We start from the raw sequence: 25,595 nt of genomic DNA, 5'->3' as shown, positions 1-25,595 counted from the left end.
AGCCAAATGCCAAACAAGAAGCAAGCCATTTTCAGGGTCTTATGAATGTACTTGTGAACTTGGGAAAGCTAGTGTGCTAGTCAGAGTGTGTACAATCTAACCCCTTTCTGAGTTAGCCATAGCAATAAACGAATATATAATATATCCACGCAATTTTTATTTGAGGGACATTTTAAAATAATCCCTGACAGGACTAAGAAAATACTCATGTGAAAAGGCAGAGAAACTGTAAATGAGAGAATGGCAAAAGAGAATCAGACAAGAAGTTAAAAGGAAAAGATACACAGGAAGATGAATGTGAAGATCACAGACACTTTCTTCACCTGCCCAAATCATCCTACTTATCTTAGAAACAAAGCTTTTATGGTCAAAAACTGTTTATGCCTTTCATAATTCCACAAACATGCATTGTGACCTACTTCCCAGATATTATAAATCCTCTCCCACAAAAGGGCCAGAATGGCTGATCACCATATCCCCTATGTTGGACTGCTGTTCAAGGTTCACATCAGGACACTTGAGGCCTTTGTCCCTCCATAATGATTTATCAATTTGATAGTGAAAGAAATGGTAGTGTAATACCTGGCTGCAATTTTTGTATTTCAGAAATGTGCTGTTTCATGGTGCATTTTAATAACAAGAGTGATCTGGGAGATAGCTATGTGTCTGACATTCCTGTATTTTTTTTGGAGAACCCTTGGTGGAGGCCGTAGGGGAAGCCACAGTGCTGCTCTTGAGTCTGCCTTGGTGGGAACAAATAGCAATACTTTCCAGTAACAGTGCAAATGTCAGAACAAACCTTAATTCAAAGTGCTATGACAAAGGACAGAGATGAGGAGGAGGTAAGAGCAGTTTAACTAGCAGTTTAAATGCTAACGAGACCATTGTCCTTTCCCCAATAGTGTCTATATTTCAAATCCCTTTTGGTAGATACAAGACAAAAATGCAACCACATTCTGTTTATTTGATTTGGATAAGCTAGCACTCATATTCATGAAGAGAAGTCTCTAGAACATGGAGTTGCTAGTTATAAAAGGGACAGAGAGAGATAAAAATGAGGAGGAATCTAAAGAAATGAAACTTGTCTAGGACATGCTACCCTGAATATGCCCAATCCTGTCTAATCTCGGAAGCTAAGCAGGTTTGATCCTGGTTAGTACTTGGATGGGAAACCACCTAGGAAGACCAGGTGCTGTAGGCATAAAAAAAAAATTAAAAAAAAGAAAGAAAGAAAACTTTTGGAGTTCATCGTGGAAAGAGTTGGAACAGAGCTTTTGACCTAGTCAAAGTTTCTGTGCCATTGGTTCCCAAACTTTGGCACGCATCAGAATCCTATGAAGGTAGAGCAGCCAGATCAAATGCAGAACCCTAGTTAAATCTGGATTTCAGATAAACAATAAATCATTGTTTTGGTATAAGTATGCCCCATGTAATAATTAGGATATAGTTATACTAAAAAATGATTCATTTCTTATCTAAAATTCCATTTTAACTGTGTGTACTGTATTTTTTCTTTGCTAGGGTCTTGTCAACCCTTCCTCAAAAGCGTGTTTAACACTGAATGCCAGGCCCCACACTCAGGTCTCTGATACAGTGGATCTGGGGTGGGGGCCCAGGAATCTGCATTTTCAACACATTCCCAAGTGATGTTGATGCTACCAGTCCAGGGTGGCACTTTGAGAATCACTGCTACAAAGCCCTTCCTGGTATGATGAGGTTTTTTCATTTTTAGCGGTCCTGCACTGGAGATGCTCTTAGGAGGGATGCACCCTCTGGCATTTCATCTCCTTGTCTTCCTGGGAAGCATGTATCTCTCCATTTTTAGGCAAAAGTACTGTGTGCTCCCATGAATTAAAATGCAAAGTTCTTGTTACCCCATACCAGGCCACAGTCCCATCCACTCCTGCTCTCTTTGGAGTGCTCAGCCCAGAAGCATGAGCAAGTGAGAGGGGCTGACAGTCACAGCCAGTTAGAATCCTGCTCTGCTTGTGGGAATGGGCACACAAGAATCTTCTCCTATGGCATTCCGTAGCATTTGTCACATAGGAACTTTTCTTATATCTCAGGAAACACTACTGGTTTTAAAGGAAAAGCATTAGTGCCTCATCAGCATTTGTGATTTAGCTGTTGCTGAACATTTTTAACTTATTGACATCTTGTTTGTTGGAAGCAGAATGCCTACCATTGGACTCTCATTCCTCTAATTAGCCAAAAGCACCCCACATGAGTAGTTAATAACTAACTGGAACTTGTTCCCTCTCAGAGAGCAGGACACCTGCTTTGATTGCTGAGTCATGGACTCACTTTCTGGCAAAGCTTCTCCAGGTCACTCCTGTTATGTGTATTCATTTTCTAAAATTGCCCTAACTCCACTCTGGCCCCCCAAAATTCATATGTTTGACTCCTAACTCCCAGGACCTCAGAATGTGGCTATGTTTGGAGATATGGTCTTTATAGAGGTAATTAACGTAAAATGAGGTCATGAGGTCCAGCCCTAATCCAATCTGACTGGTGTCCTTATAAGAAGAAGGGATTAGGACAAAGACATGAACAGAGGGAAGACCATTTGAGGACACAGGGAGAAGATAACCATATCTACACGCCAAGGAGAGAGACCTCAGAAGAAACCAGCCCTGCTGACACACCTTTATCTCAGACTTTCAATCTCCAAGACCATGAGACAATACATTTCTGTTGTTTGAAACATCCAGTCTGTGGTACTTGTTATGCCAGCCTGAGCTAACTAACTCTGCTGGAATAAAAGTTTTCCTTTACAAGGAAGAAGACCGAATAGCATATATACCCCAGGTATGATGATTAAAATGTAGAATTCCATTTGAAATTCACTTTAAATTAACCTATGACTGTGAATTTAAGGTTGTCCCTGTCAACACATTTTACTGTCTTATCCTTTGGTTCCTCTCTCCCTCCAACTAAACAGAGACCACAAACAAACTCACATCTGAGAGGTGGGCACTGGAGATGCTTAGTGGGCAAGGATTGTCCAAGTTACCACTTGGACAATCCTTGCCCACTAATCTGCAGGCTCTAAATGTGCCAAGAATCATCCTTAAAGACTATCTGCTTTCTTACTCATTACTTCCTCCTTGCAACAGGCAAAATTTATTTCTCCTCATCTTGGCATTGATAAAAGGCAATATTATCTGTGTCTAGGAGTTTTTGCTTGTCTTGTTTGTTGCTTTCAGTTTTACATCCCACATATGAATGGAAATTATATGGTTCTAGGCTTTTTCTGTTTGACTTATTTGGCTTAGCATGATAATTTCTAGATCCATCCATGTTGTCGCAAATAGCAGTATTTTCTCTTTTCATATGGCTGAGTAATATTCTATTGTGTATATATATTATAGAATTGTACACTTGAAACCTATATAATTTTACTAACCAATGTCATCCCAATAAATTTAAATTTAAAAAGCAATAATATTTGCTAATTTAAAGTGTGCAGAAAAGAATTTCTGATAAACGCTCTTTGCTAATCACGAGTTTAGAAATATGCTTGTGTAAAAATAATTTGATTTTCATCCCCATGCTTTTTATTTTCTCTACTGGAGTTTTTCTCCCTCCACAAAGGTGCATTCTTGATAGTTTCTCTACATCACTTGCAAAACTGTCAAAAATCATTGCTCTAATTTGTAATGTAATTATATAGTTTACATCAAATATTTAAGATTTTTGGACAGAAATTCACTCGGTATGCACATAACTAGGTCTATCAGAAATTTTTTGAAAATTTCAATCATGCAGTCTTCTATATAGTTAATAAATTATTTACTCATGACTCCCAATGTTAATCATCACATTGACTTAAACCACTCAAAATTACAATTTAATTAGTTTTCTCTAATATAGTTACATATTTAATTAACTTCTCTGTTCTCCAAATAGTAAACATTTTCTTTGATTAACCTAGCTGAGTCATACAAATCTTTATGCTTTTCTTGCTGTCATTGCAAGTATAGTTTAAACAAAAATAGCTCACATTGCACCGTGCAGAAAACAAGAAGTTAGAAAGAAGGATGACAGATGGTTAGGAAATTAATTTCACAAGTAAATTGATCTTCTATTGACTCTGATAGACACTGTAAGAACACAAAAGCAAAAATAATACCCTTTCATATTCCTCAGCTCTATTTTGCATATGCTGATCACTTTGGCACCAAAAGGTCTATATTAAATAAAGATTTACAGTTCATTTCTGCTTTATTCATTACATTTGTTTCATTTAAATTTTTATTACCTTTGAGGCCTGAAATGTCACAGCTGAAGTTGGGTCATGACAATTCATGGAAAAAATCCTCCTACAAGGGCGAGGATGTCAGTGGGTGGTGGGGGAGGTCCCTGGTGCACTACTGCCCACCAGCCAACAAAAAGAAGAATAGCTGCTTGTTCGGAGGTGCTCCCACTGCACCAGCTGGTGGAGGGCCTCTAGAATAGACAGGTGAGAGGATCTGGGGCCAAGCTGGAAGTGCTTCAACACCAGCAATATCAGCACCATCTGGGGACTTGTCAGAAATGTGAATTCTCAGGCCCCACCCAGACCTGCTGAGTCAGAGACTATAGCCATGTTCTGCCATATGATCTTTGGCAAACTTCTAAAGAAATGAAAACTCATTTCTGCCTGAAGGAATGGTGGATTGGTTTAGTGTTCAAGCTCTGTCAGGAGTCTCCCTGAACAGCAGGGCACTTCAACTCAGAAGCAGGTGTATCCATCTTATAAGAAAGCTGAGTCCTGACAGATGGGGTACAGTTGCCTCCATGGAGGAGAGAGGAGAAGGCAATGCACCTGGCTGCAGGTGGAAAGTGACCTCGAGAATGGTGCAAAATAAGTGTTCTGTGTTTCCCCCAGATGGCCAGCTAAAAGAAAATAAGCTGGATCCATAAGCGAATTAGCTCGCATGCAGTGCAATTCCTTGCCTGGAGGATTAACAGTCAAAAAGAGATAAGAGACTCTCTCTTTCCCTACATCTTTAAAAGGGAGACCCAGGAATGTGATGATAACAGTCGCCTAATTTGAACTCTTACAAAATTTCCACATAAAAACAGAGAAGCTAGAAAGCAAAACCAAAACCCATGAGCATTATTTACAGCAAAACTAAGTGATGAGGTATTTTCATAAACATCAAAATAAAAACAGGGCAGGGACAAACCACCAACAAACGAGACCTTCAGGGCACTAGCAGAGGGAAGGGACGAGGCATGGATGGACCTAGGACAGAAAAGCCCCAAGGGCCCATGGCGATCACAGGCACACACAAGCATCCCACTGGAGAACAGGCTGTGAGCCCGGGAAGCGTTTGCCCAGTCTGATAAGTGCCCAGTCTGATAATGAGCATGAGGCAAGGGATGCTGGACAACGCGGCAGCCCCCGAGCTCTCAGAATCAGCAGTGAGCATGCTTCTAGGACAGGGCTCCACACTGAAAAGAAACAGCGGGATGTGGGATTGGGCGTATGGGGGCAAGAGAGGTGAAGAAAAGAAAGGGTCCAGATATAAGAGGCAGACAGGGATCAGAGACAGAATATCTCAGAAGAAAGGTTATACTACTTAAAAGCAATAGGACGAGGGCTCTAGGAGGTTCTCCATCTAAAGATTGAGGAGAACTAATCTCAAATCAAGCCATACAGTCTTGAAGGTTAATTCTCATCTGATATTACAAAAGGACAAAAGAAGACAAGAGGCAGTCCCCTTTGCAGAAATTGCTTCCTATGAACTTGGGCTGGGAATTTCCCTTTATCTTCCCATCGCTGGTTTCTTAGCCCTCGGATCTCGGTTTAAACATCGACTCATCAAAAGCCTTTCCCATAACCCCAGTCTAAATTACTTAGCCTTTATCATGTCACATTATTTTACCTCTCTTAAGATTTATCAATGTCTGGTATTTTTAAGTAAATATTTTATTGAAGAACATGAAATATAAATACATCTCTTGAGTTTGGCCGACAATTTCCTTGAAATAATCTGCAAAAACCAGATCTGGTCAACAAAGGACCAACTTTAGTCATCATGCAAGAGAGGCACTATTCTCACCCAGTCGCTTATACGGAGTGCAGAATTTGCCAGAAAGAAGAAGAGGAGAGTTTTGATAGAGACTCTGCTTTAAAACCTCATGTATATGTTGGGAATGTGTCTACTAAACTTCACAATGGGAATGTACAAACTTAGATAACCCAGACAGTCCTGGGGATCAGTTCTTCTTTAGTCTGCTGGTCAGAATAGGAGCTAATAGGTCCAATTGTTAAAGGAGTCTTGAAACAAACTTTAGTTGCTAAAGATCCAGTGGGACCTCAGACATATGCTGTTAAAAATTCTTTGTTACTGAGTTTAGCATCAGAATGGTTGCCCTCAGCAACTGCGAATCCCAATAGCAGCTACATAAACTAGCTTAGGAGGGTCTGGCACACTTCTTAATAATGTAGCAAGAGTAATGTTGTGTCCCTGGAAGATAGACAAACACTAGTTCCATCAACAAGGTCTTAAAAGTTGTACTGATGACATTCCTACCCATTGTCACAGTACAATTAAAAACAAAACAAAGACTGAGGAATTTTGCAAAGTTGTGTTTTTTATTGTAAACTAAATCATGTAATAATTACAAATTTAATCCTTTTCCTTATTGAAGCAAATGAATATACTCTCTTTGCCCTCTGCTCCATCATCCTTCATGTAGCTATCAAGTGGAGAAGGCCTCCATCTTTTTCATACCCATATAGCTGAGCAATATCACCTACCATCCCTAGCAAAAAGCCAAATACTGATCAGAAAGGCTCTTTACCTCATGGATGTGAGGTAAAATTGAGGATGAGGATAATACACAGAAAAAGAAGAATTGGATGAAAATCTACACAATAAATGGTGAGCTACCTCCACCCCAGTTGTCTGTTTTCACTTAGCCCTAAGAACACCAGCAGCTAGGTCTCCTGTAAGGTATAAAAAGAAGATGTGTGGATTCTCTCTAGGAAAGTGACCAATAGAAGAGAAAAAAATCATATACTGGTAGTAAGGGTCCCCTCCATTGAAATGGTTCATCTGCATCTGAAACAGAGAAGTCCATACACAACAACCCCTTACCCAAGCTTCCAGATTTTTAATGCCTCACTCTTAAACTTGAATGCTATTTGAGGATCATCAGGTAGTTGAAGCAAGGCTTTAATGTGAAAAATGGATACCAACACAAATAGTTTTAAAAAAATTTAAGAGCAAGAAAGAAAACAGATGGGAGCAGAAAAAAAAAACTCAAAATACTACAGTATAGTATGTTCAAGCAAAAAAGAAAGATACTAACTCCATAACACTATAATGGGTAGTTATTCAAAGCAATTTCCAGAGATCAAAAAAGAGCACTCTAAAATAATAAAATACGCTAGATAATTAAAAGAAAATAAGTTGAAGGATCTGAATAAGAATTTTTTAAAACTTCACAAAATAGAACAAAAAGATTTTTAAAAAGAGGGAGAGAAGAACATTTTTAAAAATTCATAGATTGGTTTGGGAGGCCAAAATCAAAATAGTAGTATCTAAAGTCAAGGATCAAGAAAACAGAGGAAGTTATCAGCAAAGAAGAACAAGAACATTTCCTAATATGGAAAGACATGAACTTCCAAATGAATAATAGCCACTAAATGCACAAAAAGTTATATGTAATCTAATATGAGCACACAAAGCAACACGCACAAAAACTAAAGATTCTAAAAGACTTTGGTTTTCGTCACAGAGAAAAATAAACACTTTGCATACAAAGTGTTGGGGATCAGAATAACATTGAATGCTCATCAGCAAACTACAAATAATCAAGAGAATTGCCCTCAAGATTCTGAAGGAATATGACTACCAGTATTTATCTAGCTAAATCGCTATTTTCAGACATGCAGTCTCAAAAAATTAACTCTCATGCGCCCCTCCTTATGAAGCTAGTTGAGAATATGCTCCACAAAATAATAGAGAAAACCAAGAAAAATAATAATATAGGTCCTGAAAAATGTGAGCTATGACATAAGAAAGAGGGGGAAGAAAGTCCCAAGAGGATAGAGAAGGAAAATGCCAGAAAAAAACAACAGTGGGAAGTGAAGCCTAGAGAGCAGGTAATACAGAGCAGAGTAGGGAGGCTAAGGCCTCCAAGAGCAATACCTCAGAAGAAAGGAGAAGAAAGGGGAAAGAGGAAGCCGAATATCTGATATGTTTGGTTAATATGGTCATCAGTGGGGTGAGGGATTTAATGAATGACTTATGAATAGAAAACGTGAGAGCCTAGAGAAAGAAAAGTGGTATTGTAACCAGAGGAAAAATGAATCCCGGGCTTGTGTTATCTGCCACTGTCCAGCCAATAGACCAACACAGGAATTGGGCTATTTAGAATAAACATTTATTAGAGAATCGCAATTCCCCAAGAATAGGCAGACTATCACTCCAAAGGCCTGGCTTTCCCAATATCCCACGAGTACAGATTATGTAGGGAAAAAGTCAGTGGTCATGAAGACTAAGGGAGTTGGATGCTGCTGATTGGACAACTAAAGGGGATTGAGGTAGTCGATCACTGTATTCTGTTCTGGAATCAGCCATGGCATCATCCCGTTGGATCCCACGGCCTTTTGCATCGATAGGGCTGGGAGCTGAAACACATCTAAAGCCAAAATACTATCCTTGGTCTAGTTTAACTGAAGCCTATTTGCCCAAATGATTATGGACCAGAGGCTCAGTTAATCATGTCCTAAAGCTAAATGATTTAAGGAACAGGCATATGGAGGAAAAGGACAGAGAAAAAAGCAAACGAGTCATAAAGCCTTGATCTGGGCAAAACTAACTTAAATCAAAGAAAAAAACTACATTGAAGAAATGAAATTGGGAGGTGAATATATAATGTAAATATATATATGCCTTACCATTAAAATGTACAGCTGAAACTTATTGGATTTCATTAACCAATGTCATCATAATTTTTTTAAAATTAACTGTAAACAAAAAAAAAGAAAGAAATGAAATTTGTGTGTATTCACAACCTCTAGAGTGGGAAGAGATGAAGTCGGGAACACTGTGAAGCTCATAGTACAGGGGGTCCTTGTATCAGGTCCTCTTTCAGTACCACAAAGATAACATAATCAGGATACACTATGAATATGACTGACATACTGTAAATAAATGATCATGATACTGTAAACACTGTAATTTACTCAGAAATTATATTTTATAATAAGAGAATGAAAAAAAAAGTAGATATTGAGGAAGTGCCAAAAATTACATTCTCATCTGCCATAATAAAAAGTCTACAGGCTAATACATAAAACCAGAAATCGAGAAATAGTATTATAAGTTTATCATGTGTTAATGTAGACATAAAACCTTAATAAACCCATAAGAGATTTAAATCTTGCTTCTAAGGAACAGGAATTAGCAGTGTAGAGAGTTGGAGCTGGACACCGCTGTATTTCTTTACAAGTATTCTAAAAAAAAAAGAGTACATGAAATATTATGATAAAATCAAAATGAAAACTAAAAAATCCTCAAATCTGCTTGCCATTTACTGTGTGGTATTTAAATTCGAAATCATACTTAGAACGGGTTATCCTCACCATGAAAATTTTAGAATACAGAGTATTTTTCTAAATCTTGTCCATCTGGAATTCAGTTTAGTAATGGTGTGTAGAAGAAACCTATCTGTTGAAATTTTATTTTCTGTGTGGCTTTGTTGTTTAATTGACTGGAGGTGACCCCCCTCCCCGCTCCCCACCTCCACCCTCATCTCCCCACCTACCACCACTCCACTTCAGTCAGGCACGATTCTAGACCAAGTTGTCTTAGTGACATTACATCATGCCCCATGGGCTTGTTTAGGGGGCTGATGCCTTGGTACCCACAAAAGAGGAAGAGGTTCAGAGAGCATGAAAACCAGAACTGGGAGAAGCTGAGGGCTCTGGGAGACATTAAAGAGGCAAGAAGGCAAGACCGTGTGATGGAAGAACGCCAGGGATCATAAGCGAGAGGAACAGTCAGGAGTCTTAGGTTTCTGACCTAAGAACTCAGATGGCAACTGTATCTTGAAGTGTTGCACCCTGAAGTGCCCCCATTCCCCAGTGAGTTTTTATGTTTTCTCATTGTTCTGTCATTGACCCTATTTGACATTTTCTAATCCTCTGTCTATTTCCCTGGTATTGTACTATCATTCCTAACGCCATCTAAAGGTTTCTCATTCCTGGCGGGGGTGGGGGTGGCGAGAGTTTCCTCTAAGAGTCAAATTACGGTTAATCATCTTAAACACACTTTTAAAAAATCAATGATCTTTGGCTCACTCCTCTCTTATATTAAGTTCTCACACTGAGAAAGCTTTTATTTGTTGTGCCTATTAAGCCTGGCTTAAAGCAAATCTTGCTCCTTTGTGCCCAGCGTCTTCATGTTTAAGCTCGTCTTCAGAAGACCCTGAAGGCATTTGGACATTTGCCCTGCTGTCACCCCAGATCATACCATTCACTAACTTCTCAACTACATGTTGAATAAAACTACTTTGCAATTTCTCAAAATTTTCTCAACTGCTTTAAGGTTCGGAGGGGGGAGGGGGAGGGATGACTATAAAAAAATGAAAAACCTATAAATAAGGGCCGGCTTTGCCTCAGGCTCTGATACGGCTCAGTATAGTATTGTGAGTTCTTGTCTTTATTTAACTTTTTTTTATCATGTTTTTTTTTGTCTTGAGTTTTTGTTGTTTTGTATTTGGCATTTGTACTGATTTTTTAAATATCACATTAAAATATTATTCATCTTAATTTCTGAGGTTTATGTCTATCCCCTTAAATTTGCCCATGAGGGAATACTTCACTCTCCTCACCTTAATCCCAGCCTTGCCTGGGTAGATATTCAGTCTATTCCTGGAGCTCTTCGTGCACCCACCCATCTAAACTCCTGCTAAGCTGACCTCTGGCTACCCTCTCCTGCTCACCTGTGAGCTACCTGCGGCCCCAGAGAGAGGTGTAGGAAGCGACCTTCAACACCCACCCCATAGATTTCAAGATATGCTCCCATATTCCCAGCCACACTTCAAACACGGGGCAAGGGAGATCCATTTTGGGCAGTTAATTAAATCAACTTGTCATCTTAAATGGTCACTGTGTGCAGGGCTTTCTGGGGAGTATGATCACCCAGAAGGGACAAACTGGCAGCCAGGAGAGGAAGGGAGATTGCTGTGCTTGAGGTACAAATGTTAACCTTGTTGGTATTTTCCCTCCTTTGCTTACCTACTTCTCCTTTGGCTGGTATAAAAATTATGCCATGAACCATAAATATCTCTGTATTTAACTCTTTGGCTGTATTTCTAAATTCATCCTTAGAAGGAGCCCAGAAAGAAAGACTTGTTGAGTCAATTGGAAGAAAAGCTTTTAAGGCCAATGCATATTTTCATCTGTTTCTTAAAAATTGTACAATTTTACCACATACAATATGAATATGTGACTAAGGGTTTTACAAGGGTTTTGAAGAAATGTGGTGTGTGCCTCTTCTGAGCTAGGGCACTTAGGAGAGTAAGTATGTAAGCTCTGGACTTCATTTCCCTTCATTACTGGATGCCCTAACAGTACTGTAAGCCACAAAAGAGGCTGAAGCTAAAAGATAAATAAAAAACATTTATTTGAGTGTCAGAGGTTGCAACTGGGAAACACAGATTCAGGCAGCAGTCTGAAGTGTGCTCTGAAGAAAAAAAAGAAAAGCAGAGTTTATAAAGGCTTAGGTTACAAGTGTCATACTCAACCTGGCTTTCTTTATGTAAATGAAGGATTCTGGGTAGGTTAACTGGGATTGATTGAGTTCAACGTGTAAATCAAGGATGTTGGTATGTAAAATGAGTTGGCTTCTTCAAAGTAAAGAGTGAGGATGATCTGGTTGCCATGGTGAGGAAGAGATTAAGGTCCAGGCATGGCTGAGAAGTTCAAAAGTTTATGAAGAAACATGCTGAGTGGAACGTAAGACAAACTTCTTCATGGCTTCCCGGCTTCACTTTAGTTCCCCTGACATAAATGATTCCACCTTAACAATTTCTGTTCACAGCGCCAAGGGCTGGAAGGAGCTTGGGTGGAAGTGAGCTCTCCACCAATGTGGACCATTATATGAGTGAGAAATGTACTTTCTTTGTGCTTAAGCTATCAATACGTGTGTTTATTTTACATAAAATTTGGTCTCCCTGATTAATACAACCGACTAAATAGAATATTAAATGTATCTAAAAAAGGGATTAATAAACTAGAACACGGATTGAAAGAAATTATCTATATTGCAGCACAGAGAGACAGATTGGAAATATAAAAGAGGGGATATGGTTAATGGATGATGTAAGGAGATCTTTGAATTAGTGTTTCTGAACTTTAAAAAAAAATAGATACAATTGGGAAAAATAATATTCAAAGAAATAATAAAAAAAAAATACCAAACTTGATGAAAGACATAAATTCTTAGATTCAAGAAGCAAAATCAACACCAAGATACAGCATGGAGAACTGCAGAATGGGAGAAGGATCATCAAAAGGATTACTATTTAGGCCTAAAACAGACTTTGCATAAACTGAAAACAGTAGGATAATATTTCCAAAGAGCTGAAAAAAAATATGTCCTCTAAAAATTATACACTCTTCTAAAAAGTATGAGTGAGGATGAAAAACAATATGTTCAGACAAACAAAATTGGAGAGAATTTGCCAGCAAAAAACTCTAATAAATGGTCTTCTAAATTATGTTTTTAGGTAGAAATAAAATAATCTTTGGAAAGGAAAAACTGGATTGCAAGAAGGAATGCTGAACTAAGAAACTGCTAAATACATGGGTAACTCTAAAGGGGTTTTACTGTAAACAACAAATACAAAAATTAGCAGTTATAATCTAATCATGGAGAGTCTTTTTTTTATAAAAGTGACATAAAGATACTGGACAAAATTCCTATGTAAGCTGTGTGTGGGGATGATGGGAAGATAGTATTTTAAATGTAGAACAGAGACATTTATTAAATTTACAATAAAGTTTAAGAGACATTTAATAAATTTAAACTTCCAAATTGATGGGAAGGGAAGATGGAATTTGGGCGGGGGTGGGGGTGGGGGTGGGGTGGGATGTTGAACAATGTGAAGAAAGCAGAAAAAAAAGAGTTGGAGGAAACAGAGCAAATAGGAAGCACGAAATAGAATAGAAGAAATAAATACAAATATATCACCCAATTGCCTGGAAACACAAAATTGAGTTATAAGTTGTTGGTAAGAGAAATGTTTACTGCCTGCAGACAGAGAAGAGAAAAAGTAAAGGGTTGAACAAACACACCAAACAAAGCTAGTCTAACCATTTATATTAGACAGTAGATTTTAAGGCAAGAAAGGTTAGTAGCAGTTTTGAGGGGGTTTTTGTGGGTGGTTGTTGTTGTTGCTGTTGTTATTGTTGTTGTTTGTTGGTGTTGGTGTTGGGTTTGATGGTGGTTTTATCCAAACTCTCTCAATATCATTCTAAAATGGAGCCAGTGGGGGTGTCACCAAATGTCTGCACAGTATACTCCCTCCCCTCTGTTGAGACTCACAGCAGCAAAAAAAATGGCACCATTTTCAGCTCGTCAAAATCTGAGCCAGCATGCAAGCCCTGTCACCTAGCCAGTGCCTCTCAAACCATTTGGGATAAGCAGGGCAAAAGCTAGGGTACTCTAGAGTAGAGGGATGTTGTGGTGACTCCCTCTCATCATTCTAAACATCCACCCCAAGTTCCCCTCTCCCAAATTTCCATGGGTGAGAAGAGATCATCTCATTATAATCTCATGGGTAATTCCCTTTCTCAAAAAAGAAAAGATAAAGGTAAGGAAAGAATGGTGAGAAAAAAAAATCTTCCTTTTGTGAAAGATAAAAAATAAAGGGGAAAAAGGAACAAAATAATGTAAGAGGATAGGGGACGACCCTCTAGTTGCTTCTCCATAGTGAAACCCAACGGAGAGATCTGGATGCCCAGGTATGGAATGAAGGCAGCTGGCAGGAGATGAAAAATACCAAAGAAGTCAAGACGTGGATAAGAAGTGAGGAAACACATCATGCGGAATATATATTTTTTAGTCTGGATTTAGCAGATAGATAAGATTGGGATCAGCCCTTGGAGACAGAACTTCTAAATAGAAAGCTGTTATGTTTATGGGATAAATACCTTCCAACTCTACCTTTAATTTGCTGATCGTTCCAGTTTGACAGCAAGCATATTCTGAGAAATCTGAATGGGTATTTTCAATCCATCAAACAGAATCACAGATGTCCTGCATTATCCAGCACCTACTACTTCACAAGTTTCTTTCAAACACCTCTACTCTGTGAGGCAGGCAGAACTGGTTACCTGTACCCATTAGATTATTTTACCTGGAAGAGCCAAGATGCAAAATGAGAGCTTCAGATGGAGTTGCGGGGTTGTTTTTACCCCTCCTCAGAAAACCCGCAGACCCTACACTGCGTTACTTGGAGCCTGGTTTTACCTTCTTTCCATTCTCCAAGTCCCTCTGGGAATAAAATGCAGGTGAAAGCACAGGGCCTCCACTACTCCCCTCGCTCTGTTCTGTCATTCCTCTCCTCGGCCTTCCAGGAAAGAGGCCTGCCAGGCAAGCAAAGCTGCTGCAAACATGCATAGATAAGGGGAGATTCCCCAAGTGAAATGCATTCCCAGGATTGTGACATGTTTTCTAGAGGTAGAAAAGGAGATGACAACTCCCTTGATTTTGTTGTTTGGCTCATACTCTCTGCCCCTGGACAATCGAAGCCCAGACAGACAGGTTCTACTACGGGGTCTGCCTGACCACCTCCAACATGTATTGAACCAAAACAGGACCAGAAGCATTTCGGAAGTCACCCATGATTCATCTGACCAGCATTGATATTCCTTTAACAGTATTTACAAGTAATCAGGAGAAATTTGATGAAAAAGAGAAGGAAAGGAAGTTGGATTTGGCTAATTATCTGCCCAGATTCTTTCCCTGTAGAATAGGGAATTTCCTTACCTAAAGGAGTCTTGTCCAGATGTTGAAAACAAAACTATGTGTCATTAAATACTAATTTAGGACGTTGTTTGAAATGAGTGCATAGTGGTATGAAGGTCTAAGAGATCCGTATCATTAACCATTCTACTTTTGTTAAACGTTTTTCTAATTTTTGCTATTATAGACAAAGTTCTGTTATGCATTTCTTAAATATTTGACCATGTGTGACAAATATTTTTATTTTTTAATCCAATATGTAAAAAACGGCATTTCAATATTTTGTGTTGCTTTTTAAATTTAGAATGATGACTTAAATGTTGATTGCCCATTTATAGGAATGCTTCCCTTTTATGGGGTGCAATTCATCATTATCTAAATTTATTAATTTCTCTGCCATTATAAATGCTTTCATTCCCTCTCCTTTCCCCACAGTTTTACATCTGCCTTTCGAGTTTTGTCCAGAGCAGTCTTTTTTCTCTCTTGTGTTTATTTTTATGCTTGGAGCCATTGTCTTAGCTCAAGTGAGGACTCGTATGCCACCCTGTAATTAAAAAAACTAGACTCTAAGAGGTGAATGTTGCCCATATCCTACATCTAGAAAGTGTGGGGGCCAGAACTGAATCCCAACCTAACTCAGGCTCTTCCTTCTGTCCCTCAGGCTTTCTCTGATCAGCCTCCTGGCAGACAGCATGGAGAAATCTGGGAGAGAAAGAAGGCAGCTGACCAGAGAGTTACTAGTCCAAGACCAGGGGTGCGGAACCTCGGTTAGTCTGCCTTCCAGTGGTATATCCCAAAGCATGTCTTAACAAATACCAATTCCCTAAAGACCTCCCCCCTGGTGTGGACAAATTTTCTGCAAAGACTATAAGAAAAATAAAGAGAGAAAGCAAGAAATAGCTCCTTTTAATTTTTTTGCCTCTACAGGAAGTTTGGAAATAATGAGGTCTTATTTTAGAGAAAGACTATCTTTCACCAAACACCTTAGTGTGGGCAGATTCTGTGCCCAGCATTTTCCTAGACGTATGATAAATGCTTGGTGAATCAGTGTCTTCCTTCTAGTCCCTACCACAATCTGGCACATATAAAGGCCAGTTAATACTTATGAATCAATTCCAGTGTGGATTCCACATGTCATAAGGTGTTTTAGAGGCCGAGACACAGAGAGGAAACCTTACCCTGTAGGTCAGCATTCAGCCTTCACTCTGCTCTATCTGAACAGGACATTCATGGTGTCCCCTTCCTCACAGCCCTGCCCACCTAGCCCTGGGAATCTAGAACATTCTCTGGCCCTGGGAATCTAGAACATTCTTTCATGAACAGAGTGCAGGAGTTACACCTCTCTTCTGTTTAAGACTGTCATTTAGGAAGGGAAAATGGGGGAGTACCCTGGGATTACAGGCTAGAAAATTGTCTACTGATTAACAACTAAGTAGTTTGGATCAAAACCTGCAGTGCTGATGCAGATCCAGTTTGAGACTCTTCAGGCCATGAGGCAGGGGCCAAGGGCCAGGGGGGCCTCCCCAGACCTCTCCTGGCAAAGGCAGTTAAGCAGACATGGTCACATCCGAGGCTGCTGCATCATCATTCACAAATCTCCTAGCATTTGGTGAATGCACCAGCCCTTTAACTTCACAAAATGGTAAAGTAGCAAGGAAGGTGAAAATATGACAGATAATTTCTACTGACGAGCAGCCTGTGCTCAGCTCCAGGTTTTTCTTAAATTCAGACTAAGCAGGGCAACTTAAGTCTCCAAGGGCACATCTCTGACTTACACCAGATCCTTATTTATAAATTGAGTAAAGCTAACCTTGTCTCCTCTGTAACTTTGAAGGTATGGTCTCCCAAGTGAATGAAAAGGGTCTTTACGATTTCCCCACATGAGGGATCACCATCAGTCCTCCTAGCTAAGCAGATAGCCTCCAAACTGGCGTGCTCCCCACCCACTCCCTCCCACATGCTCCCCTCTCCTTCTCTCTGCATGGATAGGTAGGTATTAAAGAGCCCCGATCCAGACTGTGACCTAGAGAGATGTGTTTCATTCATCGTCCCAACCTCCCTCACTCCTCAGACCTGTTCATTCCCTACCTGAGTCTGCATCAGGCCCTACAGGGTGCATTGGGAGAGAAGGGCTGGTTTTCAGGAAACTACCCAGCTGCAGGGGACAAGCCACACTTGGCTGGACACAGGGAGCAGGGGGAAGAACTGATTGGGGAACACTGTGAAGGCCAGGCCAAGGGTCATGGCCACCCTGCACACGAAGAGGGAGGATCCATTTGAGGTGGATAGAAACAGCAGCGGAGGCCTGAGTCATCACACTTTATTGACAGATACAGTTCCACAGAGCAGCTCTCACCCTGACCCTTAGCCCTTCTCTCCAAGAGTTTATAGAACATTGTAAGTGCTTCATGTTTACAAGTCAGTAAAAGGCAAGACAGAGATTTTCTAAATCCCTCTTCTCTCATCTAAGGAAACCTCTTAGGTCCGCTGCCCCCGAGGGGATGCCTGGGAGATCTCTCCGTGCCAGTTCACAAGTCTCACATCACTTTTCAATTTGCGTAGTATTGAATGTACCGAGGAACCACGGCTGATTTACTCTGCGTCTGATGGCTTTATGCTTACTTAGGTCGCATCCTCTGTTTGCTGTGGTGGTAGCTTCAAGTGCTGCTCTCAAATCTGCAGTGGGTGGGCGTTAGGGTGACCTGGGGGCTTTCACCAAGGTCCTGTCCCAGAGGGAGGGGTAGAAGCTGCTCCTGATATCCAGCAGGCACCTCCACTGGTTTGACTCAAAGCCACAGAGGACTTGGATCTCAGGATTCCACCAGTGTTCCTGTGGTGAAAGCTGTCAGGGCAAGGAGTGTTGCTTCCAGGCCCCCGGGTACTGGGACACTGGCTGCTGGGGTGCCATCCCTGGCTCCATAGCAAGTGGCGGCTGGCAGGGCCCCCATGGTTGCTGTTCACCAGAGGGAGGATGCTGCCCCCACCCCTGCAGGGCACAATCACCATATGTCAGGAACAATCTGGGGTCCCCCAGATGAGCCCCTGCACCATCAGCTTCCATCTGTGAGAAAGGACGTTGGGAAGCAGAAAGTGGAGTCAGATCTGCAGGGCCGAAGCCTGAGGAAGGAGAGCGATGGAAGTCTCTAGAAGGCTCGCCCAGTGCCCTGGCTGGAGGCTCCAGGTCAGGAGAGGCCACATTCACATCCAGGATACCAGAATGCCCTGAGAAGACAGCTTGACCAGAACCACCCTCCAACTCCCAGGAAAAGTGGCCGGCATAGGTCTGGAGACTTACACTGGAGTTACTTCCAGGGAGGACGCCCTGGTGGCTAGAGCAGGTGGGGGCACAGAGTTGACCCTGATGGGATCTTGAGACCTCAGCATCTGTCTCCTCATTAGGCCTCCTCTGGCTGTTCTTTGGTATTCGAGCTCTTCTGTTCTGAAACCAGACCTGAGGTGAGGTGGGGTGGGGGAGGGGAGGCAGGGATGAACAGAGGGAAAGCCAGAGGGGGGAGAAACAAAGGGAGGAGAGAGGAAAGATATTTTCTAATTAAGCCCAGTATCAAAATTATCACCAAGCAGCACATGACTTGGTATTAAACAGTTATCAAATAACACTTCTACTAAAGCTTAAAATAAAAGAATCTTTGGCTAGGCTGATTCAGACCATTCACTGTGTGGCCTAACCTACCTTCTGAGCAAATCTCCCCCAAGTGCCCACCTTGCACCCATGTGAGCATAGCACACTTGTACACTCACACACACACACACACAGGGGCACGTGCTGGGCGCTGCCCACTCACCTCCCACCCTTGCAATAGCTGCCAAGTGTACTCCCTGAAACAATACATAGGACACCCCACCCGATAGGTGGTGCCAGTGTCCTCAATGTCCGGGTGCCCTCCCAGAGCCTGCATCGGAGGCTTCCCTTCCTGCCTTCAGGCGCAGGATATTGGGTGCTGGCTGGTCACCAGAGTGAATCTGCTTTCCTCCCTCAGGGCCTTTGCAAATGCTAATCCAATCTTCCAGAAGCTGGTCCCTCTAGGCCTAATAGCTCCCACCTCCCCCGTCCCTCCAGAGAGAGGCATGCAGCTGAGCCAGGGAACTGCAGGGTTTCCCATCCTGGTTCCAGGAGCTGTAAACTGTAAACACCCACTGCACCATCTACTGAACTTTCAGGCCTGCTCTTTTGTAACTGGTCATAAAATCAGGATTGTGCCAGAGTCCTGACAGGCTGCCTGCCCCTCCCTCAGAGTCAAGTTCCTCTGCCAGTGAATAAGAGCCCTTTGCAGGTTTTCAATTCTAACTCAAAAGATGGTGGCTTACAAGCTTTCAGTTCTTTTTCTAAATCAGATGTCATGGTTTAGGGGTATTGCTAAGCTTATGGGTATCCCAGTTCAGGATGGAGGAGTGGGAGCTCCATAGGAAAAATATGGAAATCATGTAAATAAATTCAGGTTACCACCACTTTCAAAAATAGGAAGCCCCACAGCCCTGACCATTCAGGTTTTTCTCTCTGCGTGTACTGGGTGCTGTTGGTAACCTTCTCCCCTCCGGGATGTGGTCTGCTTAATTATTTCTTGGGTTAAAGTTTTGTTTAAATATAATTCCTAACAGAGCACTTGGCACTAAGCAAACCCTTAATGGACGTTCATTCTTACCCCAGTAGCCTGATTCCTTCCACCATCTTCACTTAGGGACTGGATAGACAATGGTGGGATGGGGGGACCCCCAGGGCTCAGGCACTTTGCTACACACAAGAAGCACCTGGGGAGATTTCAGAACTCCTCTGGCCCAAGTGGAACCCCAGAGGTTAGTACCATAAAGCTCTCCAGGTGATAGCAACATGCAGCCCAGGCCAAGGGCAGGTGTAGGGCAAAGGGTCATCATGGAGAGTCACCTGGCAGTTTAAAAACTTCTGCAGCCTGAGCCCACTCCCAGAGATTCTGAATAAATGCTTTGGGGTGGAACCCTGACAGTTCCAGTTTGAAAAGCACTCAAGAAAAGAACAGATTTCAATTCTGGGCACACATCAGAATCACCTGGGGGGCTGTCCAGACAACCTGAGGATATTTTGGGTTTCATACTCTCAGAGACTTGGATTTCATTTTGGGTAGCAGATCTCAAACCTATGTTGTACCCAGGCTCATCCCAGCAGTCTCCCTGGAAGGAGGGCCTTCACCCCCAATCACAGCTTGCCCCCAGGGAGTTGTGACCCAGAGGACCAAATGACCCAGGACCCCTGGGATCCATGACTTTTTCTTTTTTCGGGCGGGGGGTGGGGCTATGAGGTAAAAACTATTTTCTTAATAAAACTCAGATGTGATCTACCTTTGCCCTTTTCACTCCCAGAGGCTGGACACCTAGGGCGTCGGATGGAATGCAAAGCAACTGAGATTCCAGTCTCACACTGGCGTCCTATTGCCATTCCACTCACTAAATAAATTTTCTGGCTGTGAGAATATGGTTGCTTTTCTTTAAAAAACAGGCTAACCTGTAATGGCTTTATTATGGTTGTTTTTAAATTAGTGAATATTTTTAAATTTCTCAGTTCCAATTTCTAACATGGTAAACATTTGACAGCTATAACCCACATAACCCAGTTAGACTCTATCCCTTGCCAGAGCTGTAACTTAAGTTTCTAAACCTCTCTGATCTTTATTTTCCCACCCTCGTGATTGGGATTAATGCCTACCTCATAAAGGTATTGAGAGGATTAACTCAAAGCGGGTTTTTTAAGCCTGTGTTTAAACAAGCTCTCAATACATGCTAGTTCCTCGGCCCACCTCTACCTCCCATCAAGGAGATTTATAGTTCACCTGGATTCTTGGCTCAGGAATCTGGATTTGTTGGGCTAGTTCTTCTCGGACGGTGATATCAGGGTATCGGTCCTTTTTAAAGGCCTCAATGAGAATCTCGTGTTGGTTTTTGTTGAACTTGGTCCTCTTGCGCCTCCGGCCTCCTTGGGGTCCTAGGACAGACACATGTAGTGTAAGAGACATTAGTCTCAGGCCTCACATTTAGGTCTACTGAGACTTGCTCCCCATCCAGGGCAGTGTGGAGCCTGCAGCCTTTGATGGGAAGTAATTTATTTGCAGGCAAAGATCTCAGGCCCCTTTGCACCGCTCTCTAGGCCCTCCTGAGATTCTGTTACTGGTGCCCTGTACATTGCCAAACCTACTCCAAATTCTCCCTCAGCTCCCAACAGTTCTTGGAGGGTCTGCCATGTAAACTATAATCACGATTCCATGTGAATGTCCAGAGACTGCCATGGACACACCCGGGTCTGCCAAGAATTCATTAACATACATCTCTACCTGTCCACAAATATTAGGAGAGTCCAAAAACCAGAACATAAGGAAATTGCACGTGAGAAAAACCTCACATTAGGAATTTCTATATATTAACATTTGTATTTTCCCTTGTAACCAGGGGAAACTCCCCAGCCCTCAGTTTTAGTTTTGGGCCCCTTGAATCCATCACAGCTGAGTTCACCACTGACATGTGATTCCGTTCAAAATGGAGTTACTTCATGGAGAAAAAAGGGCAAAATACAAGGCCCCGGTGAAGCTAGGTTTTCTTCACCTCCCAGCCTTCCTCAGAGCTCCCAGAGGCTGCCTCACCCCGCAGAAGGAGATTTTCTGCATTTTGAAAAAAAACCGCACTGCCAGGGCCGCTACTGTCACCCTGAGTGCCTTCTCTAAGGCAGCCTTTTAGGGTCTGGTTTAGTTCTTAGCCTCCCCCTTTTCAAGTGTCAACGCCAAATATCGCAGTGAACAGTAAACTTCAAACCACACCTGGCGGGGCCTGCCTTTCTGAACCCACAAGACATCGCCCAAGAGAGACTGCCCAGCTCCCCCAGACTCCCCCAGCCCTGGTGGACTCCGCAAGGACTCACCGTTGGAAGACATGTCCGGATTGAGCCAGCCGACCAGCAGGAGCCTGGGTGGGAACAAGGACCAGGGTAGGAACTGCCTCCTTCCCGGCTGGAGTTCGGTAGGAAAGTGCAGAGACCCACCCAGTTAAGCCCGTTTTAAGCACTTTGCAAGACCCACCCTAATAGTCCCTCCTTTGGGCAGATAGATGCTTGTGGTGTGGAGCACACAGGGATGCTCTTTCGCTTGGGTTGGCGCTCAGGCCTGTCCTGGGTTCTAGTCTCGCTCAGTTGTAGAGAAGTTTAGCATACCTAAGTGGCTCAGGAGACAGGATCCTTTCGCGAAGGTGTAGACCAAGCAGTCACCAATTGGGGCAGGCTTCAAAAGGATTACCGATTGAGTCACAGGCCAAGGTACCAAACTCTCCAGCAGTAGACGTGGGCTGAGAGTCAACCTTCTTACTCAGTAAATATAGAACTCCATGCTCTGTTCTTCATTGTAACCCTACAAATTATCATGCAGCCCGTGCAACATTTCGATCACGAAATGCGCTTTTACAAAGCAGCTGCCACCGTGCCTACCTAGCACATAGAAAATGAAGAGTCAGGGTTTATATTTAGGCTTATGCACGATATCGGAGCCTCCTTTTCTTGAATCTGGAGGATCTGATCAAGTCCTAAGGTTTTTTAGTAGTGTCTAAACCCATAGAAATAAAAAGCACAGTGGGTCGAGAACTATTTCTGAGCTGCAGATACCAGGAAAGGAAGCAGTGAGTAGAGGCTCAGGATGGAAAGCTGCTGGCAATTGGCTTATCTCACTCTGGAGATTAGCAAAGGCAGGATGGCAGTTACAATAACCTTTTGTTGTTGTTGTTAATTTATGTATAATTGGTATACAATATTAGTTTCAGGTATACAATATGGTGACTTGACATTTACATACCTTATAATGTGATCACCACACTAAGTATAGTAACCATCCGTCACTGTGTAAACTTATCACAATATTATTGACTGTATTTCCCTTCACCTTTTTCACCCATTCCCCTACCCTCCACCCCTCTGGCAACCATCAGTTTGATCTCTGTTTCTATGTGTCTGGTTTTGTTTTGTTTTGTTTTGTTTTTAAAATTCCACATATAGATTAAACCATATTGTATTTGTCTTTTTGACTTATTTCACTGAGCATATCTTCTAGGACCATTCATGTTGCAAATGGCAAGATTTCCTTCTTTTAATGGCTGAGTAATATTGTGTATGTGTACCACGTCTTCTTTATCCATTTATCTATCAATGGACACCTTAGTAGCTTCCATATCTTGGCTATTGTAAATAATGCTGCAATGAACAAAGGGATGCATAAATCTTTTCAAATTAGTGTTTTCCTTTCCAGAAGTGGAATTGCTGGGTTAGCTATGGTAGGTTTATTTTTAGTTTTTTTGAGGAATCGCCATACCGTTCGCCATAGTGGTTGTACCAATTACAGTCCTACCAATAGTGCACAACGGTTCTTTCCCATACCTTCACCAACATTTGTTTTTTGTTGACTTTTTGATACTAGCCATTCTTACTTGTGTGAGGTTTTATCTCATTGTGGCTTTGATTTGCATTTCCCTTATGATTAGTGATGTAGAGCTTCTTTTCATATGTATATCTTCTTTGGAGAAATGTCTCTTCATGTCCTCTGCCCATTTTTTGATTGGCATGTTTATTTTTTTTTGTTATTGAGTCTTACGAGTTCCTTACATATTTTGGATATCAAACCTTTACTGGACATATATTTGACATTTGCAAATATATTCTCCCATTCAGTAAGTTGTCTCTTTTGGACTTCATCCAACTAAAAACTTCTGTGCAGTAATGGAAACCATCAGCAACCACATCTTAATGACCATCAAATGTCCCCTTTCAAACTATTGCAGAGTTTTGTTCTGGCTTTGGCTGAATTAATTTGCAAATGAAATGTTTTTGGACATCCTCTTGGGGATTACCTCATAAAAAAAAAAAAAGGAAAGAAAGAGAAAGAAATTATTTCCACCAAAGTCTGTGCTGAGCTGAGAGATTTAAATATCAAAAGAAGTAGCCTTGAAAAGATAGAGGGGTTGAGAAGTAGAGTGGGAACTATCCTTCAGAGCTGCTGAGAGGACAGACTCAAAATGCCATAGAATGCCTTCCTAATAGTCTCCTGTGGAGACTTCATTTCAGTATACTGCTAGGAAATCTGGTTCTTGCTTTGTGGTCCAGAAAGCTGGGAGACACATGGGCACTGCCTTCTTTGCCTGTCTCCTTTGTTAAAGACAAAACCACAGGTTCAAAATGGCATCATTTGTGCTCAAGTTCATAATACCAAACCTAGATGTAACACCTGACCTAATTGCTGTTTCAACCTCTTCCAGTAACTTAATTTTAATCAACCAGCCTGGAACTTTCTGATCAAGACCAAGGAGATAATCTGTCACATGGGTCCTCCCTGCCCCACCAATCATAGAGAAAGAAGAGGCAATCTGCATGATAAAAGCCTTTGCTATTCCCTTCCCCCCAAAAGATGTGCTAGTCTAAAAATAATACTTTCTTTCGTCGATAGCTCCCTTGCTCCACTCTTATTCCTATAAAAACCTTCCATTTTATATAACCCCTCTGAGTACCCTTGCTAGATGGGATGCTGCCTGATTCATGAATCACTTAATAAAGCCAATTAGATCTCCAATTTTACTTAGTTGAATTTTGTTTTTTAACAGATTTGGTGGAAATATCGAAACTGAAAAAAAAAACTTTCAACGTCATTTCCAGACAATGAGAAACTCAGATGTGGCACCTGCAACCCCCATTTTGAGTTTATCGCCTTTCTTGCTATTTCCAAGCACCATTGGTGAGTCTCTCTCAATTGAGCTCTGCTCTTTCCTTGCACTCGAGCCCCTGATCTGACTGGCTTTCTTTTATGGGGCACATCAGCTTGAAATAGTAGACAATTCTACCTGGAGTCAAGCCCCTAGCCTTTCAGACTACAATTCCCTGGTGAAAAACCCTAGCCATTAGCTCCATTCCTAGATTCCATATTGGAAACCGATGTCTGCAGTTCTCCATTTTTTTGCAATCGGTCTGCAATCCCATTCTTTGGGGCATGCTGGTTTAATCCTTTCCCCAATCCAGTGCTCCACAGGAGTTGGTGGTGGTTGCCAACTGGAGTTGGTCTGAGTCTAGCTTAAGAACTGAATTGGATCTAATCTGAGCTGGACAGGGCCAGCAGGAGGCCTCAGGTGAATATTAAGAAACAGAATCCTTTATACCCAAAGAATTGAGTATGCCACCTTCTGGCATACCTGCTTATTTTACGTTTAAGAATTTTAATCCTGGAAGCTGCAGATATTTGCAAAAGAGGCAAAATTTTTCTGTCTAGGAGACTGCCTAGAATTGGCAATGACTATTGTGAGGAGCATTCCAGTTAAGAAAAAAATCATTTTAGAAGTGCACTCAAAAGTAAGGGTTCCCAAATTGAGAAGAAAAAAAAAAGAGAGAGATAACTATTTTAACTGGCATCCAGAAGTTTACAGAAGACTTCGTGATTCCAAAATAGTTTCATTAAAGGATTTGGTATAAAGGCTAAGGGAAAATTAAAGGTACAAGAAGTACCTAAGACAAAAGACAATAGGACAGACTAGGAATGTGACTCCTACTGCTCCTTCCCTTATTTTTCACCTCATGTTTTACTCATTCTCTGACTGCTGCTTTTCCACAATAAAGAGATT

The 25,595-nt window shown here is 41.6% G+C and overlaps 1 protein-coding gene across 1 annotated transcript; it reads right to left on the bottom strand.

The window, feature by feature from the left end:
- Positions 1 to 17,820: 17,820 nt before the first annotated feature.
- LOC107505389 (homeobox protein OTX1-like) lies at positions 17,821 to 21,945 on the bottom strand. Its single transcript, XM_016135515.2, has 3 exons — positions 21,874 to 21,945; positions 20,795 to 20,946; positions 17,821 to 18,426 (listed from the first exon to the last, which is right to left on the bottom strand). Exons 1-3 carry the CDS (start codon positions 21,884 to 21,886, stop codon positions 17,821 to 17,823), a joined length of 771 nt encoding a protein of 256 aa, XP_015991001.2. The 5' UTR covers positions 21,887 to 21,945.
- Between the last annotated feature and the right edge of the window lie 3,650 nt (positions 21,946 to 25,595).

Source organism: Rousettus aegyptiacus, unplaced genomic scaffold (genome assembly GCF_014176215.1).
Source record: "Rousettus aegyptiacus isolate mRouAeg1 unplaced genomic scaffold, mRouAeg1.p scaffold_m13_p_3, whole genome shotgun sequence".
NCBI lineage: Eukaryota > Metazoa > Chordata > Mammalia > Chiroptera > Pteropodidae > Rousettus > Rousettus aegyptiacus.
This window is presented reverse-complemented; position numbering and strand designations above follow the sequence as displayed.

What these genes read in the sequence shown, in the direction of transcription:
- LOC107505389 (XM_016135515.2), bottom strand. An exon ending in TTCCTGAGCCAAGAATCCAG is followed by an intron (nt 18,427 to 20,794) that starts GTGAACTATAAA and finishes ACCTCACCTCAG; the next exon opens with GTCTGGTTTCAGAACAGAAG.